This window comes from Centroberyx gerrardi, chromosome 16 (genome assembly GCF_048128805.1).
Source record: "Centroberyx gerrardi isolate f3 chromosome 16, fCenGer3.hap1.cur.20231027, whole genome shotgun sequence".
Classification (NCBI taxonomy): Eukaryota; Metazoa; Chordata; class Actinopteri; order Beryciformes; family Berycidae; genus Centroberyx; species Centroberyx gerrardi.
The window spans coordinates 11,648,969-11,668,078 of NC_136012.1; the positions used below are offsets into that span (position 1 = coordinate 11,648,969).

Genomic DNA, 19,110 nt, shown 5'->3' on the forward strand with positions numbered 1-19,110 from the left:
TGTTTGTGTGACTCGCATCTTAAAACTTGTATTTTTACAATAAAATCCTTGTAAAATATTTGATAAAGTAAATAAACATATCAAATGCCATCTAGAATCCCAATGTCGCTGCTAACTGCCACTGTTTGATCCATGTCTGGCCTGCTTGACAGCAGCGCGGCTTAGACCAACAGGGACTTGAGCTTTTTGCTGCGGCAGGGTGAGCTAGTGAAGAATGAGCAGTCTGGCATCAGGGTCAAGTTGTTCCACTTGGCTGGGGCGGCAGCGGGGGTGCAGATCAGCGGCGTGAACCCAGAGGATCAGAGAAGCTTCCAACTGACGGAGCAGCGGGCCCAGGGGAGCCAGCAGACTGTCAACAGACCAGGCTGAAGATAACAAGCCTGCTTCAGTGAGTAGAAACTCAGACCTCAAAGAGGATCCTGCCCACTAAGTTTTTGATAGATGTGAATATGAATTGGCCTCCACCAAATCCAATTTTATTTCTGCGCGATCATGGAAAAGAGATACATAAATGGGACAGTTCAAAATGTGATTTGTGGAATTATTGCTGTCTGACACTGAGGCCATTCTACTCATTCTGTACAACTATCCTCTGTGACCTTTGTTGTCTTGCTATTGCAGCATTTTATATTAAGCTCAATAGCTTTGTCTGTTATTGATTACAATAAGTATTTATCGTTATGTTTGTAAAAAAAAAAAAAAAAAAGTCAATTCTGTGTGGTTTGTCTGTAATGTCAATATTCTGGAGGCGAATAAAAAGAGCATTTCCAATGAAAAATCCCAGAGATTACTTTATTTCCCATAATAGTCTTAACACACGCACACACATATAGAAACCATCAACATTACCGTTGCCTTAACCAACAATACCATCACCCTTGTCCATCTGAACTCCTCTCCCTCCACCTCCCCCCTCACCCATCACTCCTCCCCCTTCCTCCTCTCCACCGCCTTCACCCGGCCCTCCAGGCAGCTCAGCCGGTTCTCCACCGTCACAGTCTTTTCTGAGCCGGAGGCGGCCAGACCCAGCAGGACGCATCCCAGCACCAGGCCGGCCAGCCGCATCGCCGTGGTGTCCGCCGTGGCGCCGGCGTCGCTCACGATCAGTCCGAAGAACCAGAGCGCCATGACGGTTTTCAGCACCCAGAACACCCGCCTCAGCACGCCGATGGCCAGGCGGAGGACGACGGTCAGCAGCCAGTAGCCGATGAGGGCCAGCAGACCCCACTGGGCCACCGAGGTCACGCCCTCTGGAGTGAAGCGGGGGAACGGCAGCGTCACTGTGAGGAGGGAGACAGCAAGACACAAAATTTAAAAAAAAGTTACAGTTAAGGTTAATTTGACCTCTTCATTTCTCTCCATTCATGAAGACTAGAGCTCGAGAAAGACCTGTTTGGTACATAAGGGCAACAGCAGCACAAACACACACCTGCACTCCCACACCGAGAAGGGAGTGGCAGGCAAATGCAGTTTACCCCGAGGGAGAGGCAAGACGGCATATTTTCACTTGCACCTTTCACCGCCTTCCTGGCTCTTCCTCCAGACTGTGAGTGAACTCTTTGTGTCAGTTGGCAGCGAAGCACAACGGTGCCACATATTTTAAATCACAAATACATAGAGAAGTATTGAGTCATGCTAAGGAGAAACAGTGGTGCATCCATCTATATCCAGCACACACAAAGTCATACATACACACACACACACACGCAAGACTCATCCTGGTACCCACCATCGACTCCTGTGACCCTGAGGATCTCAGTGACGTAAACAGCGATGACATTCAGGCCGCTGGCAGCTCCCTCAGCCAGGAATCGGATCACCATCCCCACAAACTAGAGAGAGAGAGAGAGAGAGAGAGAGAGAGAGAGAGAGAGAGAGCGAGAGAGAGAGAGAGAGAGAGAGAGAGGTGTTTTACATCATTTCATAAAAGAACAATGGAGAGAGACAGCATTCAGTTCATATTAATAATCTTTAAAGGAGAGAGGATTAAAGGAGAGATACAGATCTTGGCCTAGATTTCCCTTCGTTGCTTCAATGCACAGATATGATTCACACCACCGGCGCTGTATATAACCGCAAGACTGATGAGTGACATTAAAATAGAGTGGGAGCAGCTGTTGGTACGGACTTGACGATTATCTGTACTAATAGGACTCTCTCTCTCTCTCTCTCTCTCTCTCTCTCACACAGGCGCTACTGTTGTTTCTGACTCAGTCGTCTCATTCGCTCACTCATCCTTGATCGGGTTACAGTCTATGGAGGTGACGGAGCTATCTGAAGGTCTATAGCATGACTTGCTAAATACACAAGTTACAGCGACTTATTTCGACATATTTCCTCATGATACAAGGCTGGACAAGTGCAGAGTGTCGGCAGTCACACTGCTGCATTGTTGACTCTGGCAGACAGTTGTGCATGCGTGCGTGCGTGCGGGTTTGAGTCAGCCGGTGAAGCTATGCTCTCACTTCAGAAAAGTGTGACAGCTGGACAGCTCCCACACACACACACACACACTGAAGTAGCCTCTCTACTGCTTTCCAGTCCCTCTAACACCCCCCTCATACACACACAGTTCAGCCTCCTCAGGCGAGGTCAAGGGTAGCCTCATAAAGTTGGACACGTATCTTCTGCACCTGTTGCTACCACACACACACACACACACACACACACACAAGTGAGCACTGTCCAGTATGTCAGAGCAAGGCACAGGCATCTGTTGCTCCATGTCAACGTGTGTTTAACTCAAAAACACTTTACAGTGATTTACAAGATTGTGTTAGGAATAATAAGGTTCAATATTTGAGTGTTTTTTTAAGCAAAATTGAGTTATCCACATATTCATAATCCTTGAATGTTACATTATGTGTGGTGTTATCTTTTAGAAATAAAGTTCTGGACAGAAAGTTCCATCTCAAAAAGCACATTTCAGCTTCTAAGGTTCCATTTCCCATCCAATCACAAACTTCAATATTTCAGTCAGGACATAGCTTGTTGTGATATGAATATAAATTTAATTTACAAAAGACCTGAATAGATACTGGTAAAAAGTAAATGCAATTTTACATAATGGTGTCTTTCTGGGCTCTTTCAAATAGAAAATAGGACACCATAATTGATTTTATTTGATGCAATCTAGTCCTTATACTTCAAAACTGCCTTGATGATTACATTTTACCATTAAATCATATTCATCCAGTTTCCCATTGAAACGGAGGTTTCCTCATTGCAAACAGTCCAATAGAATCATTTAACCAAACCCAGATCAACCTTGCAGAACGATAAGGTTCCATCTCTGTGTGGGTCCTCCTAAAAATCCAATTTATAATTATTATAGGATTTTCATATTTTGCATCCAAAGCACCTTGGGGGTGCAGACTTTGTTGAGCTATAAATATAGATTTCACTACGTAACAGTTTTGACAGCTGGGATGTCAAAACTTTGATGCTCAATATCTCAGTATCTATCAGATAGACCCTAATATAACTCCAAACTCACAACATGTAGAGAGCATAGAGATATAACACTGTTATATCTCTATATGTGTTATATCTCTATGGCAGAGAGTCTGTTGTGGCCTCACACACAAAGATCTCAGTGTGTATAAGTCTAGAACCCATAAAACACACACACCGCTCCACTATGGTCATGCTCCTACCCTCTGCACTAGCTATGGGGTGACATGGGCTAAACAGAGCCAGAGGAGGGTGGCTTTGTTTGAGGGACCATGTCAGGGTGGGAGAGATGGAGGCACCCAAGGGTTTCTTACCATGGCCGCCGTATAGACGTTCTCCTGACCGAGAAATGACTCTAGAAACAACACCGCACGCTGAGGGAGAGGGGAGCCGGAGCCACGGCAGAGTGGCAGCAGGGACAGGAGGGGAGGTGAGATGCATGGATATAAGCAGACATGAAGTAAGGGCAGAGAAGATCGAGGGGATCAGGAGAGAGATTATCAAGTTGAGGGGCAAGAGGAGAGAGAGAGAGGGGGGGAGGAATTAGGGGTTTGGGGGGGTCAGAGAGAAAATAGCCGAGGATGGAGAGAGATGACAGGGTGAGAGGTTGGAGAGGTAAAATTAGTGATCAGATACACAGTTAAGCAATGATCAAGGGTATAGTGAAGGAGCCAACTTGGAAGTTAGATCAGTAGTGAATATTAACAAAAGGAGGAAAGAGCATTTAGTGATGCAGGTAGGGAACAGGAGCAGCCTCCTCCAAGCACTACCTCCACAGCGGACTGGATCACGCTGGTTCCCACGACGGACTCCGCGTACCGGTGGATCTCCTCGCAGGTTCCCGTGATCAGGGTGCGGAGGGTGACGGTCGGTGAAGCCGACGGAGGGCTCTCCGCCGTGGCCTCCCCGGCGCAGCGCGCCGCAGACAAGCCGAGCACCAAAACATATGTGGATAACAGAACCCGAGCCGTGGCACACCCGCCGCGCGCGGAGCCAGACGCGTAAAAAGTCATTGTTGAAAATTTAAGAAAGATATAAATCCTATTAGAAAATGGATAAGGGCTGTATAACGCTGTAATCCAGCACGATAAGCAGATCTGCAGCCTGTGTTGAATCTGACTCAGGCGTGTAAATCAAAGATTTAAAAATGGCTTCTGTTGACAGCAGTCATACAAAGCGACAGGAGAATATTTTACACTACACACGACATGCTGCAGTTGACAATGGGCAATAAAAATGTGAGACGAACCCCACTAACTTCTTCAGATAACACCAATTAAAAACCTCTCGTCCAAGTGACCAATCAACAAATTAGACAGCTCGTGCTGGAAAAAAGGCCTGGACGACTCAAAATGATCTGAGCGACTCTTTAATTATAAACTTTGGCAGCGCTGCAAATATCCAAATCTAGGACCGCTCCGTCAAGGACACTCCGGCGTTAACACTGGCTATATTAGGTAATAAACTGCTCAGGCTTCGACCCAGAAGCGGCCGATAGATTATCTCATCATTTAAGATGCGGCAGAAAGTTAGGAGAACCGACACAGTGTAGCAACGTCTCCAAAAGGGATTTTTCTCATACAGCTTTTGCGCGTAAAAGGAAACGGGTGGGAAAAAACGCGATGACGTTGGAGCTGACCACGAGCCTCCCAAAGCCTCTTATTTCTGCTTTGAGCTCCACGCCAATTTAGTTCCGTATTCCCTTTGTCTGTGGACTTGCATCAGACGCGCGACTGCGATGGATTATCTCGCATAACCTTTATGAAAGCAAAAAAAAATAAAAAATCCTTGTTGCGGTTTCTGCAGGGCGCTCCCTTCCTTCCAGCGTTTCTAACGACTGTTTCCCCTGTCAGCAAACACGGCTGGATCATAAGAGGAGGAGGAGGGAGGGGAGGAGAGGAAGGGAGGAGGGAGGGGTGGGGAAGCCCGGAGGAAGGCGCTGTGCACAAGGATAAACCGAGATTTGCACACTGGGACTCCTGCTTTGTTATTCCGGGTCAAATGTTAAGATTATTCACATGGTCTGTTGAAGATTTTTTTTTTTTTAAGGCAAGAAAAAAAATATTTTTTGATGGCAGTTTAATAACTAGCAGAGCAGCAATTACACAGCATCAAATCAAGATATTGTGAGAAGATTGAAGCCCGGAGAGGCAGTTTACAAATAAAAAAAAAAGAAAAAGAAAAACAATGATGACATACATATACACCAACATCGTACAAATATCTACTACAGAGGGAGGAAAGTGTTCTATCTCACTACTGATCTGTTTCTTCTCCATGTTATTGGTTGTGTAACGGCTTCCCTTTGCATGCATACGCACACACGCACGCACACACACTCACATACACACACACATCACAGAACTCAGTATGCTATGCAAATTTTGGCAGAATCTCAGGTGTCTAGCTTCTCCTTGGACCAGCAGGCTAGAAGTAGCGAACACTGGATGGGAGAAGGTGAATTCAGTCGATGTTTTAAAAAAACAACAGTTCAGAGCATCACTGCAGCCCCTACAAGGCTGGAATCATCAAGTGACTTTCACACCGGTGGTATCCATTACACACCGGAGGAGGGGGAGGGCTCAGATTCACAGAGGGGGAAACCAGTGAGCGCAGTGGTGAGTCTTGTTCCCGGCAGTTCTCTGTGCTACTGTACTGCGCCTCACCGCCCTCCCCTCTACTCCCTGCGGGACATCCCGGCTCTAGCCGATGTAGATGCGGTGGAAGTCGTTGGCCCCGAAGGCGGCGTTGCACTTGGGGCACTTCCTCTGGCGCGTGTCGTAGCGCGTCTTCACGCACTCGAAGCAGAAGACGTGGAAGCACTTGGTCAGCACGGCGTCCTTCACCCGGGAGTTGCAGCACGGGCACGTCAGACGGGCCTGGGACAGAGAGGGGGGAGGGAGCCGGTTAAGAACGGGGCGAGGGAAAAACTGTGAAGCCGTTTTGTTTTAAGCCGGATAGTGCAAACCAATGTTTAGGGCGGCAGGGAGGCCTTGTGGTTAGAGAGACTGGCCTTCAAGCATCAGCAAACATCCAACCTGCTCAACTGTCCTTAAGTGCAAGACTCAACAGTGCAAGACACTAAGGGTGTGATCACACCCACAGTTGGTTTTCTTTGGTACAAACCAGAGTGGAAACGTTTACTTTTTGTATTTGCTTCGTTTAGCTTCACACTGCCCAATTACAAGTGAACCAGAGCTTGCAAACAAAAGTCACATGACTCACAAGTAGCTTATTTATTAGACCTGTCATCCCGCCAGGTTAGAGATTTTGGCGGTGGAGGGAGTCAAAACAAATCCGCTTCCAGTCCCTTTAACTTTAGCTAAGCATGATGGACTTGTCTGAGCTCTTTGTAATTTACCCTGGTCTCCATACCAGGTAAGATAAGATATCACTTTATTAATCCCCTTGAGGAAATTCGGGAACATAAACACATGAAGAAAACTGCAGGCTATCAGATGTCAACATCCATCTCCTTATACCCATGAAAACCGTATGATACAACAGTCGAACAAACAACACGCGACAACAAGCAACTAACATACTGCACTGCAGTTTGCCTGGGAGAGGACCGACACTCGTATTTTCAGGCGTCTTATGGAATGCATTTTAGTCATTTGTACTTTGGCTCTCCAATTACAGTATTTTAGTTTTATATTTATGAGCTATCTGGCTAACTGCAATATTGTTTTGCTGGATTGTCAAAGAAAAAAAGTGAAAAAAAGACTTGTACAAGAGGACAGGCACTGTAGTGTTATGAGAGAGCTACAGTACAGCCTTTAAAAAGAGTGTGGGGCCCGTCAGACTGTATAGCTCATTTGTTTGCGTATATACAGAAATATCATGCTTTTTCATATGTTTGAATGTGTTTTCCTCCCAGGCAGCCATTTGTTTCCATTAATTTCCTTACGGTATGAAAATCAACTTGCAGAGACTTGCCTTTAGATAGGTAATGCAGTGAAGATCCTGCCCCGGGTTTATTTTTGTCAGTTATTTTGCGTGATAATTTAGTTGAAACTGCACATCGATTTGACAAGTCTATAGGTCTCCTGGTGCGTTCATGTGCTGACGGGAAGCTCCGACATCTGGGACTGTAGCGAGAATTTACCTCTTTGTTGGCTTTCATGTGCGCTTTACTAGTAATTCTGATTATTTCCGACATGACTTGAAGGCAGGATAACACAAGGGGAATCTTAAATATTACACCAATAAAGAGGTTAAAATAAGGTTAATCCAAGTAACGGCCGATCTGTTAGATCAGTAACTGCAATGTTACTAATTACTAAATTACTGAAATTGGAACAGTAATGCCTTACTTTACTCCATTACAGGAAAAAGTAATGTGATTACAGTAACGCCCAACACCAGTCTGTGTTATCAGATTATTTTCCAGGTTAGGGGGGCCTCCAAAACTCAAGATTCGCCACTGCATAAACTCACCTTGTATTCATTGATTTCTTCATTTAGGATCTCATCTCCGTTGCTGATTTTCTCAGCTGGTTTCTTGGCCTTCTCGATCTTCCTCCGAAGTTTGGAGATGTCCTCCTGAAACACAGTTGGAGCCAAGTTGAGAAGAAGAGCCTTGAGAAAAGAACCACAGCTCATAAAGTGCCAGTGTGTTGGTGAGGAGGGGGATGTCGCCCCGCTCTGATGGCTGTGGCCTCCATTATACCAGGCATTAATATGTGTTTCGTTTCCACAATGTGTCTAGATATGAATTAAGTTGATTACATTTACACCTGATTTTAAAATGTATCTCCAGTATATACTATGAAAACATATTTCTCTGTCTACACAAAATGCAGATTCCTCTTGTAATATTTACATCCTTTAAAACTGACAGTTGTTGAGACAAACCTGTAAACACATGTATTACTCTTGCTTTAGCTTAGTCTGAACTCAGTAATTTTCCACTGTCCGCTCTGTATTTTGAGTCATAGTAACATTCCGTAACAGCCAGTACCGATCACACAGGTTCTAATTAGCCTCAGCTCACTCTCTTATCAGTGTCTTCCCATGGACTTGTTTATTCCACTGTATAAATGGTTTTGCTCTCTCCTTTTCTGTCTGTTCAGGCTACTCAGACAGACTAGTATCTCTGTACACCATAAATATACAGTATATATGTATATATATATACTACCCAGCTGACTGCTAAGTGTTTGATTTGCATGTGCAAAAATGTATTTCCATTTACCCAAAGTATAAATGCATCACCAGTCTCCATACTGTACAGTATGTAGACTGCTGACGCATTCCATTTATACTTTAGTATAAGTAATAGTAAAATAGTAGTAGTATAATTAGTATAAGTCTACATACAGTATGTAGACTGGTGAGGCATTGCATTTATGGTTTTGGTGATGGAAACTGCAGTGTGTCTTGGATCCATTTACACCTGGATTTTATGCGGTTTAACTCTTTCTAAATACAATCTGATCACCCAGCATGCATGCTAAAGGCAGGAGTTCTGTAGGTCTGGATGCGTGTTTGAACCATATTTTCCCTCTGAAGTGACATTGAAACTTTAGCCTTATTCGTGCCTCCATCTTTATGTGTGTGTGTGTCCACATGCAGTGCGGTGGTGTCACCTGTGCTCGTCGGGCGTTGAAGGACTCCTTCTCCCTGGAGATGCTGTTCTCGATGACCTCCTCTCTGACCAGGCTGAGCCTCTGCTGAACCTGCTCCAGCTGAGTGCGCACCTCCTCCGACAGCAACGCCGACTCCTGAGCCTGGAGGACGACAAACGCACTCAATCTGTATCTGCTGAACTTTGACGGATACAGAATGGTATAGCTGAGTTGATGTTTGTATTTGTCCATAAGGGGAATGTGTGATTTCCTGTTATACTGTATAAGCCTTAATTTAATTTTCTTTGCAGCGCTGCTCGTCCTAAACATGAGAACAATACTTCTTCGTATTTTGGGTGCAATATTTAATTTTCTTCTGCAGCTGTGGCCCAACCTTGCGCTTGTTCATGTCCAGAGCCTGTGTCCTGAGGGCCAGCTCCCTCTCAGCAGTACTGATGGTGCCCTGCAGGAGGCGCTCCTTCTCCTCCAGCTTCCTCACCACCTGCAGCTGGGCATCAACCTGACAGATGGACACAATCCAACAAATGTAAGTTAATGGAAGAATGAAGGAATGCAAGCGAGCTAGAAGAGGAATGAGAAAGGTGGGGATAATGAGGAACGAATATCATTTACATTCAAAGAAAGTAATGATGATCGATGAATGATTGGCGGTAATTATCACTGTAATAATTTAATATTGTGTGTGCGTGTGTGTGCCTGTCACAAAACATGGGACTGATATGGGTGTGACAGCCAGCAACCTTGCAGACTGAGCCTCACGCTGCTGCCTGGTGGCCCCCGGGCTCACCTGAGTTTTGAGAGTGAGCAGCTGGTCGGCCAGCTCCTCCTTCTCCTCCTTCAGCAGCTTGTGGATCTGGTTGGACTTGATCCGCTCGCTCATCAGCTTGAAGTTGGCGTCGTCCTTCTCCCGGAGCTGCTGCATCAGCCGGATGTTCTGCTCCTGCATGTCCTCGAAGGCCTGGCCCGTCACATCCATCTCGCTCAGCAGCGCGTCCTCCTCCTGCGGAGGGAACGGCAGAGAGGGTTGGAGAAATGGAAGGAGAAACGGGGCGGAGGGTTTGCGCGTACGTACGAAAACATGAACACGCGTTTCTGGCTCACGCACCTGTTTCGCTATGGAGAGCTTCTTGTTGAGGATGTCGATCTGCTCTTCCACAGAGCGGATCTTCCTCAGGGCCTCTTCGTCGGCCATTTTCTTGCCCTCCCTCCTCTCCCTCTCCTCCAGGTCCCGCAGCCTCTGCCTCAGCTCCTCCGCCTGGAATCAACACGTTACATTATTGGAGTGCAGCAATGTAACGGCATTCATCATTATACCGTTCTATGTTACAAAACCTGGACTGACCATAACTGAGGGCATTCAACTGTCAATTGCTTATGCTGTTATCTGAATTCCAATTAGCACAAATACCCATATACTGTGATATAAATATCCAAATAACATGATACTTCAATAACTATGCATACAGTATCCTGCTTCTCAACACCTATAACAATCTAAATGTTTGTGTTTAGTTGACTGTGGTGTGTGCAGCGCTGTCTACCTCTGACTTGGCCTTCTTCTCAGCAGCCATGAGCTGGACTTTGTCCCTCTGCTCCTTGGGTGCCGAGCGGTACATGTCCAGCAGCAGCTTCATCTCCCTCTGGGACTCCTGGGCTTTCCTACACAGTCAGTGAGAGAGTCTTCATCACTACCATCATCATCACCAGCCTCATCAGAAACCACAATAACCACCAGCCAGGGTCAGAAATGAATCTGCTAAACATGCATGTAGCAGATTAAAATCCAAAAATAAACCTAAAGAGCAACTGTCATGCACACAAGACTTACTTGAGCTCCGTCCGGACGATCTTCAGCTGCTCCATCTCCTTCCTCTTTGGTCCTCCAACCACAGACGGGCGTTCCCCCGCCGACTCCTCCGATTGGTTACTGCTCCCCGGTTTCTCCTTCTCATCCTTCATCACGCCGCTGCCCCCGCCGCTGCGGGTTGGCCTCTCTCTCTCCTTCTCCTTCTCTCTCTCTTTCTCCTCTTTCTTTATAGTTTCCTTGTCTTTCTTCTCGTCCTTCTCTTTCTTCTCCTCTTTCTCCTCCTCCTTCACTGTTGCGTCGGCCTCCAATCCGGGCTCTAATTTCACTGAGGCACCTATAGAAAGATCATGAGGCAAAGTTTAGAGATACAGAAGAACTGTAAAATGAATAAGACAGGTCTGATACTCAGTGGCTGTCAGAATACTACTATGTCTTAAAAACACCAGAAAATCAACTGAAAGTGACATTTAAAATGTTTCAGAACCTAATAAATTATAAATGACAATCCGTTACCGGTGCTGCTGGGTGTGGCAGAGCCGTTGTCAGACTCAGTTTTGATAGTGGGATCCCCAGAGACGGCTGGGGTGGGAGGAGAGGTCGTCTCTTCCTTCACGTCCATCTCTGTGCTCGACTGCGACTGGAGGATGGTGCTGCCCTTCGAAGAGCGGACCTACGGGCGCAAGAGATGAACGCAACGAGTTTTAGGCTTCATTCTGTTCCTTTTTATGATGAGAGAGGTGGTAACTGCACGTGTCTCCATACATCTCCCGCTGACCCACCTGGTTGAGTTCTGTCTGCGTCTCTCTCAGCCTTATCTTGTATTTCACCACCTCTCCCTTCATCTGCTGGTTGTGGGTTTGCAGAGTGCTAATCAGGTGACGCATCTCCCTGTTAATGGGGCCTGAGAGAATGAGACGGAGAGAGAGAGCGAGAGAGATGGGGGGTGGGGGACAGAGGAATACAGGAAGGAGGAGAGGAAAGGTGGAAGCAAAACAGAATACAGACAAGAACCGTAAAATTAGCTTCAAGCCATGAAACCATGTTGCGAAACCAAAATGAATGTCCAAAAGTGAGTTTTTTCAGCCCCATTCATTCATGTGATTCTTTGTTTGCACCTGATGGCTGGTTGAGTTGGTTACCTGCTTGCTCGTTGGCAGCAAGTGTCTGCTCAAACTCGATACGCAGCATCTCATACTCCTTCCTGACCTGGGCCAGCGTGTCCTCCAGCTGAAACACCTCCGTGCGAACCTTCCTCTGCAGGGCCACCTCGTCGTTCTGCACACACAGCGGATCAGGGTCAGAGCGCACACTGGATACACCATTCACAAACCACGTGCCTGTGTATCAAATTCTTTCCCTCAATCATTATTAGGCACACACACACCTCCATGTGCTCCAGCTGGCGGAGGCGTGCGGTCCTGGTGGTGTTGAGGCGGGTGCGCGTCTCGTCCAGCTGGGCCTTGAGGACCAGAGACTCGTTGTAGAGCACCGAGAACTGGGACTGCAGGCAGCGGTACTCTGAGCTGTCCTTTACCACGCCCTCCGCTCGACTCAGCAACTCCGCCTGAGGAAAGAGAGAGAGCCACAGAGGGCGGAGAGAGAGAGAGAGCCAGAGAGAAAAAGAGAGTGAGAGAAAAATACTTAATACAATAAAGCATTGAATAATAGATTTTTACAAAAGTAGTTAAAGCAGCACTAGTCTTACTAGCCTAAATCACAAAATGAGGCTGTAACAGAGAAGACTGTCCCATCCTGCGTCTATCTGAAGTCAAAAGAATAGCGAGTGAGAAATGAAAAGCCACAGGGTTTTGGCATGACTCTACCTTCATGCTGTTGTTCTCCTGGTTGACGTTCTGCAGGTCCTGCTGGAGCTTCTGCAGCTCGCTGTGCCGGTTGTCTGCCAGCTCCCGGTTCTCCTCCAACTCACTGTTCATCTCCTCAAACTGTTGAAAGGAGGGAGGGATGGAAAGTCACACAGTCTGAATGGTGACGAGTGGCACGAAATGTGTTTGTTGGCGTCTCATACGTCACACTCGATTAGCAAGACCGCGAGTAAAACTTCTACCTTTCTCTTGTTGATGGTGATGGTCCCACATACACTGCTGGCCTCTCCGCACACCTTGTAGCCTTTACTGTTCACCTGGGATGGATGAGAGGGAGAGGTTTATTACAACACACTGTGACATAAAAGTATCAAAATAAGGACATTTTGTGTTGACACTCACAACAGTGCCATCGGCTTAAACTCTGACACACACACACACACACACACACACAAACAGAGAAAAGCATCCCCACCCTCTCCAGTATCTCGCTCAGGTGTGCGTTGAGTCGGTTCTCTCGGCGGCGGATCTTCTCCATGTCCCACTGCAGCTCCTCGATCAGGCCCTGCAGCTCGCTGACCCGCGTGTCCGCCTTGTTCGCCGCGCGGCCCAGAGACCGAGACTGGAAGGAGGGAGGAGGACAGAGAGATGTGACACGGCTACGTAACCGCAGAAACATAATCACTACGAAGATATTACTCTACTACCAAGGTACTGTTATTATAGGATGATGACGAATGGGTGAAGTGTACGCCGTTTTATCGTTAAAGACAGTTTGTCACGAGGCAGCAGGATGGCCCAGTGGTTTGTATTCAATCCCCCTTGAGGTCACACCCGTTGAAATATGCTTGAGCAAGATACTTAACCCCTACCAGCTCCAGAGGAGCTGCAGTAGCCGACTGACCCTGCATTCCTTAGGGGATGAAGAAATTTCACTCTGTCTAAAACTTAAAAACAAGGCTCACCGCTTGTTTCGTGGAATGCACTTTTGCGCAAATACTCGTTATCTACTCTAATCTGATTTCTCCGACCCACGCTGGTTGCATGGGCTTCAAGCAGCTGTCAATATGCTCATTGACAGTGCCAGACGTGAATTCAGTATGTGAAGGGCAGTAACTTTTTGCACATCACCTATCTGTTCAATCCAAATGATTAATATATCTTACAGAGTGACTTGTAAACTCTGCTATTATTAATTCCTTGCGATCCCACGGAAAGGGAGCGGCATTCACAGTTACCTCTTAACACATCATCCCAGTATAAATACACATGAATGCGTGATAAGTTATGGCACTGTGGCTCTCCTTACTACTAGCTTGATCAATTCTTTTTTTCAACAGGAAAACATTAAGACAACACGATTAAAGGAATTAGTTATTGTACCCTGCCCATAGTCCTTTGTTCCAAAACGTTTTGCAAACAGAGACTCACATTGCCTTAATTCTATCACAATTAAATAGCCTCCATTGCGTTACTAAAGAATAGTAGAGGCTCATGACAAAGCCCAGCAGTCCCGGCACTTGGCAAAAATAACTGGCAGCAAGCACAGCTCCACTTGGCAGACCCTCAGTGACCTCATTGTTGCCTTGGATACTTGCCAAGCGTTTTTGCAACTGCCGAGCTCGATTGGACCTGAAAAGGAACCGTATTTTTATCAATGTATTAGGACACGTCTTCCCTACCTCGCTGGTCATGTGACTGTGCTTCTGCTGGAGGTCCTCGGTCAGCTGATTTAGCCGCTCATTCTCACTGGTCAGGAGGGTGTTGAGCTGAGAGGCTACCTGCCACAAACAGCTCTCTGCAGAGACACAACAGTAATGACACGTTATGGGGCTGAAACACATGAATTGACTTGATGACTTCCCAAACAAATCTCATGCTCAGCTCTACAAGATAGCTGGTTCTAGCACTCTACATACATGCTCGGAATGATCCCCCCTTCAACTTTTGAAGCACCTACGCTACCGAATGAAATGCTGTCATATTCCACCGCAACTTCGACATCTCTTCCTCCATCCACACGCTCTCCTCCCTCCATCCTCCCCTCCCTTCATCTCACCGGCTCCGGAGTCCACCTCCGTCTTCAGCTGGTCCACGGTGCTCTTCAGGCTCTCGTAGATCTCCAACACGCGATTGGCCTGCTTCTGGCTGGACTCCACCCTCTCCTGCAGCTCCGCCTCCATCTCCTCGCTGCTGCTGCTCGCCAGCATGGCCAGGAAGGAGGTGGCCGTCTCTCCCTGGTGGCCTGGGTGACGACAACAAAAAAAGAGGATTTCGGAATGGAACAAATATGGAAAGGTCTGATACAGTTTTCACAAATGCATTCTTAAAGCTCAGATCTTCAGCATATGTTCAACAGTATTGTCTTTATCCTCTGTCCCCTGCAGTGCTCGACTTGAACAAGTGTACTGCGTTGATAAGTCTTTCTGAAGGAATTAAGATCGTTCTGCACTTTTTCGTCAGCCCATAATGTGATGAGCACAGTTTCCCATTGTTGCAGTGTTTTGTTTTTTCCATTGTTTGTTTATATTTCGTCTCTTTCTCAACTTTCTCTGGTTTTCCACTGTCATTTGTTTACACAAGCTGGGTATTTAAAAATGGCGGTTGTAACTGACCGATGACCCTATGTGTTGCTCACACATCACTTGACAATCCTGCCAGCACCCTTTATAAGTGGGATGGTATCAGACACATGAGGGTGCTGCGTCAGCACGCTTTTATCACACCCTAATCGTACTGAACTGCGAACAAAATATAATGGAAAAACATACTGTAGGTAACGTGACAGCACAGGTCCTGTATGGCACACTGGTGCAGTAGAAAAAGCATAGTGTGAGCATCCTGGCTTGGATATTAAAGGAAAGGTGGGTGAGAGTGGGTAAATCATTTGGGTTACCAAGTATGAACCTCCAATCAAAAGTAAATTCTGGCGTCCCAAAGCCACCTCTCTCTCAGCACTGATCAGATCTATAGCTAACTACTAAAATAAAGAATGTACTAATGTGCATACTCAACAGCCATGCTGATGCTTTTATTTGACATGCAAAAAAAACAGACAAGCAACTCTGAATCAGTTGACTCTAAATGTCAGCAGGCAGTTTCACCAAGAACTTTGAGAAAAGGGATACCATGGTCGTGTTGCAGCGAATAAACATCTTACTACTACAGTGCACGAGTGAAGTGGTGTAAGCAACAAAGGAAGCAACCTAAGGAGCAATAAAAAAAGTAATTGGGTCAGATGAATCATGCTTCCCCCTGTGTGTTTTTCTGGTATGGTGTATGTCTACTGAAGCCTTTAAATGGAAATCCATAAATACAAAGCCGTTCTGAGGGAACAGGTTCATCCTATGGTTAAGCATTTCTAGCCTGATGGGAGGTGAATCCTCCAGGATGACAATGCCCAAAGCCCCATTTGACAAGGTATGAGTGGTCACTGAACGATTTGAGGAACATGGAAATAATGTAAACCATATACCATGTCCTTCCCACCCACAAGAATAGTATCACATCCCTCCAACAGAGTTAAAGACACTGGAATCCAGGCCAAGGTGCACTGAAGCTGTTCTAGTGGCTTGTGGTCATTCAATGCCCGATTAAGACAATTTAAGTTGCTGTTTCCTTTATTTTGACAGTTATCTTTACATTCAAATGCACTAGACTTGCACTATACTGACAGAGCACCTACACTTAAGCTAACTCTCCCCCACAACAGCCAACATCATCTCACCTAGTAATTTCAGTCTGACTCTTCACCATCAATCTGAACAGCAATAGCCTGACAAGATGGCCACACTACTGGCTTGAAACAGCCGGGTAGCAGTTGAAAAATTACAATATACTGTTGAAAACTGTTAAACAATGACCCACTCAAAAGGCAGGTCTGGGAATTCGATATGTATCTGTTGTTGCTTTCCCAGTCTTGTTCCTGAGTTAGTTCTCTCTGTACCTCTGTCCTTGGCCCTCTCCTGGTTGGAGTCGCCATCAGGTTCTGGAGTATCTGGCTTCAGGCTCCGCCCCTCTGCTGCTGGAGATTTCTCAGGCTCGCTGTTTGATTGGTCGTAACGCCTGCCAATCAGTCGCACGTTCTCATCAAACTGAAAGCAAAAAGGTTGGGGAGGAGGGAAAGTTGCATCCCATTGTGACTTTTTGATCTTTGATCTCTTAGAATAAAAACTGTTAAAAGTAAGGGTATAGATAAGGCAGGTAACTTTTTGCTCTGTCAGGGACTGTTTACCTGGTTCCAGTATCTATTGAGGATCAGCAGACTGGCATCATCAGTGGCCTGGCGAGTCTCCAGTCTCTCAATTCTCTCTCGCAGTTCATCCTCAATCACCTGCAAAGCAACAGGAACAGAGAAACCCCTTCTCAAAACAAGTGTGTACAACTGAGGCTTCTATGTGTGTGTGTGTGTGTGTGTGTGTGTGTGTGAGTGTGAGTGTGTGAAAACAAATGTTTAGAGTTCAGTCAGTTACCTGTCTTTGATCCAGAGCCTCTCCCAGCTTTCGGTTCTTAGCCTGGAGAGCTTTGATGTCTTGCTCTTCCTGAGACAGAGAATATTATGAAGAAAACAGAAGAGAGAGATATACAGACGTTACACTTCTGAAGCTACATTAACAGGTAAACACTTCAGAGGGAAACCAGACGGTTAAGAGTCGCTTACAGAGTTGGACACCCCTCCTAGCTTGATGACCGTCTCCACCGCTCCGGCCGCGGCGCTGACCCCCGGACCTCCGTCCTCTCCTCCTTCCCTCTCCCTCCGCTTCTCCGGGGGCGCGCCGGAGGAGGAAGGACCGCCGCTGTCACCGGGACGCTTCTGCCCCGACATCCTCGGACTCCTGAAACAAAGTGAGAGACGGATAAAACGGTAATGTCATTTGTCTGACGAATAATGTGAAGGACTGACAGATTCGGTCTGTTTGGTTGGACGAGGACACTGCATGGGCTGAAGGACGAAACTGTTGGACAAATCTTTGGCCAGCTATCTTAATGTTTACAGTGAAACCTTGTTCATCTACAGGATTGACACTCGTATGATTTTGTACACGAAATGTATTAACTATCATGCTCTGAAAACCGAACAAGCCGATAAAATTAGCCAACCTAACATTGAGCTAACGTTAGCCGTTAGCTAACGGTAGTTTGGCTATTCAGGCTCCCCGCGAGCTTTAAACAACGTTCATGGACACAAAGGTCGATCCTGACCCGGCAGGTTAAAGCGTTTGCTTGGTATTTTCATTTTGATTTATAATACCGAGTTCCCAGTCTTACCGATTTAGACTAAAATATGTTATTTACTGAATCTGTCTGTGGATGTTGATGTTGCGGATCCTTTGGACTGCCTTCCGGAAAAGGAAGTGTTAACAAACGAGGTCGAACAACGTACAGCCGATACTGCGCCATCTGCTGGAGGGAAGGCAAACCCTATTTAATATTCATTTATTCATTTATTCATTCATTCATTCATTGTCTTTACACCGTTATACTTCCATAGGTACAGCCCAGTCCATCACAGGTCTAACACAGATACACAGACAGTCACTCATACTCCCATTCACACCTATGGGCAACTTTGAGACCGTTTAACACAAATGTGTTAATAGGGACCCATTGCTTTATAAATATAATCTAGGCAATTGAACGGCATGCAGTTAAATTAACACTATTATTTGTGATGCACATTGATGATTTCACTTTATTAAAACCATAGACAAATCAGATATGGTATATGTTCACAACATGGCTTCACAGTAGAAATACTTTGTGTGCTGCTGCTGTGTTGCAGCTCCCACAGATGCATGAGGCTGGAGGATATTATAGCATAGAGTTGTCCACCTTCCTCCTTACTGATGATTTATAATATTGGACAACCAAATCGACATTCCTCAGGTTGTATCTTTCCAAGTACTTGTGGAGGTAAGCCAGCTTGTCTGGGAAAACAATTGCACTTTCTTGACTCACTCTCTTGTTCTCAGTCATTGTGTAAAAAGGGGCTGATGGACAGGGACTGGACTCTGACCAGCAATATTTGAGGGCACTATTGCTCGGGGTCCAGGGTCCATATTGTGTAAAAGTTGGTTTGTAATTATTTGCGTTACAGATCCACCCAACCTACCTCATAGCTGGGTTCAAATATGCTGAGATCACCATGCAGAGATCACCATGCAGGACTGGTGCAACCATTAGAGACACCCCAGAAGCTCTTTGGGCCAGTTTCTAGGATCAATATGAGAACTGTTTATGCATGACGTGACTGACGAGTGATGTGACGCATAAGGAAGATACACAAAGATAGCATGAAAAAGTAGGTTGTCCTTATTCAAACAAATGACCAATCCTTTGTGTCCCATAAATGAATGTTACACTATAGCTTAATGCATCCAAAACATGTACAAATACAAGTATTCCACACAAGTCTGTATGAAATCAGAAAAAAAAC

General features: G+C 46.0%; 2 protein-coding genes across 3 annotated transcripts; both read right to left on the reverse strand.

Moving 5' to 3' along the window:
- Positions 1 to 778: 778 nt before the first annotated feature.
- LOC139914007 (uncharacterized) lies at positions 779 to 5,314 on the reverse strand. The gene is made up of 3 exons (XM_071902186.2): positions 4,224 to 5,314; positions 1,730 to 1,832; positions 779 to 1,280 (listed from the first exon to the last, which is right to left on the reverse strand). Exons 1-3 carry the CDS (start codon positions 4,464 to 4,466, stop codon positions 922 to 924), a joined length of 705 nt encoding a protein of 234 aa, XP_071758287.2. The 5' UTR covers positions 4,467 to 5,314; the 3' UTR covers positions 779 to 921.
- Positions 5,315 to 5,523: 209 nt separating this feature from the next.
- rnf20 (ring finger protein 20, E3 ubiquitin protein ligase) lies at positions 5,524 to 18,018 on the reverse strand. Of its 2 annotated transcripts, none has more exons than XM_071902134.2 (22): positions 17,943 to 18,018; positions 17,335 to 17,509; positions 17,147 to 17,215; positions 16,909 to 17,007; positions 16,621 to 16,768; positions 14,734 to 14,919; positions 14,357 to 14,472; positions 13,150 to 13,296; positions 12,917 to 12,991; positions 12,675 to 12,794; positions 12,236 to 12,415; positions 11,991 to 12,126; positions 11,631 to 11,752; positions 11,365 to 11,521; positions 10,873 to 11,185; positions 10,586 to 10,703; positions 10,150 to 10,299; positions 9,832 to 10,044; positions 9,418 to 9,543; positions 9,045 to 9,185; positions 7,894 to 7,998; positions 5,524 to 6,332 (listed from the first exon to the last, which is right to left on the reverse strand). In XM_071902134.2, exons 2-22 carry the CDS (start codon positions 17,497 to 17,499, stop codon positions 6,156 to 6,158), a joined length of 3,063 nt encoding a protein of 1,020 aa, XP_071758235.2. In that variant the 5' UTR covers positions 17,500 to 17,509; positions 17,943 to 18,018; the 3' UTR covers positions 5,524 to 6,155. The 2 variants fall into 2 exon arrangements, with proteins under 2 accessions (XP_071758235.2, XP_071758228.2); XM_071902127.2 differs by having other exon boundaries at positions 11,967 to 12,126.
- Between the last annotated feature and the right edge of the window lie 1,092 nt (positions 18,019 to 19,110).

Excerpts from the sequence above, each read along its gene's own strand:
- LOC139914007 (XM_071902186.2), bottom strand. The coding sequence starts at position 4,466 with ATGACTTTTTACGCGTCTGGCTCCGCGCGCGGCGGGTGTGCCACGGCT. Across the intron at positions 1,833-4,223 it reads TGATCCAGTCCGCTGTGGAG|TTTGTGGGGATGGTGATCCG; the intron begins GTAGTGCTTGGA and ends CTCTCTCTCTAG. Across the intron at positions 1,281-1,729 it reads CAGGGTCACAGGAGTCGATG|TGACGCTGCCGTTCCCCCGC; the intron begins GTGGGTACCAGG and ends CCCTCCTCACAG.
- rnf20 (XM_071902127.2), bottom strand. The coding sequence starts at position 17,499 with ATGTCGGGGCAGAAGCGTCCCGGTGACAGCGGCGGTCCTTCCTCCTCC. Across the intron at positions 13,297-14,356 it reads ACAGTCACATGACCAGCGAG|TCTCGGTCTCTGGGCCGCGC; the intron begins GTAGGGAAGACG and ends CCCTCCTTCCAG. Across the intron at positions 12,416-12,674 it reads AGGAGAACAACAGCATGAAG|GCGGAGTTGCTGAGTCGAGC; the intron begins GTAGAGTCATGC and ends CTCTTTCCTCAG.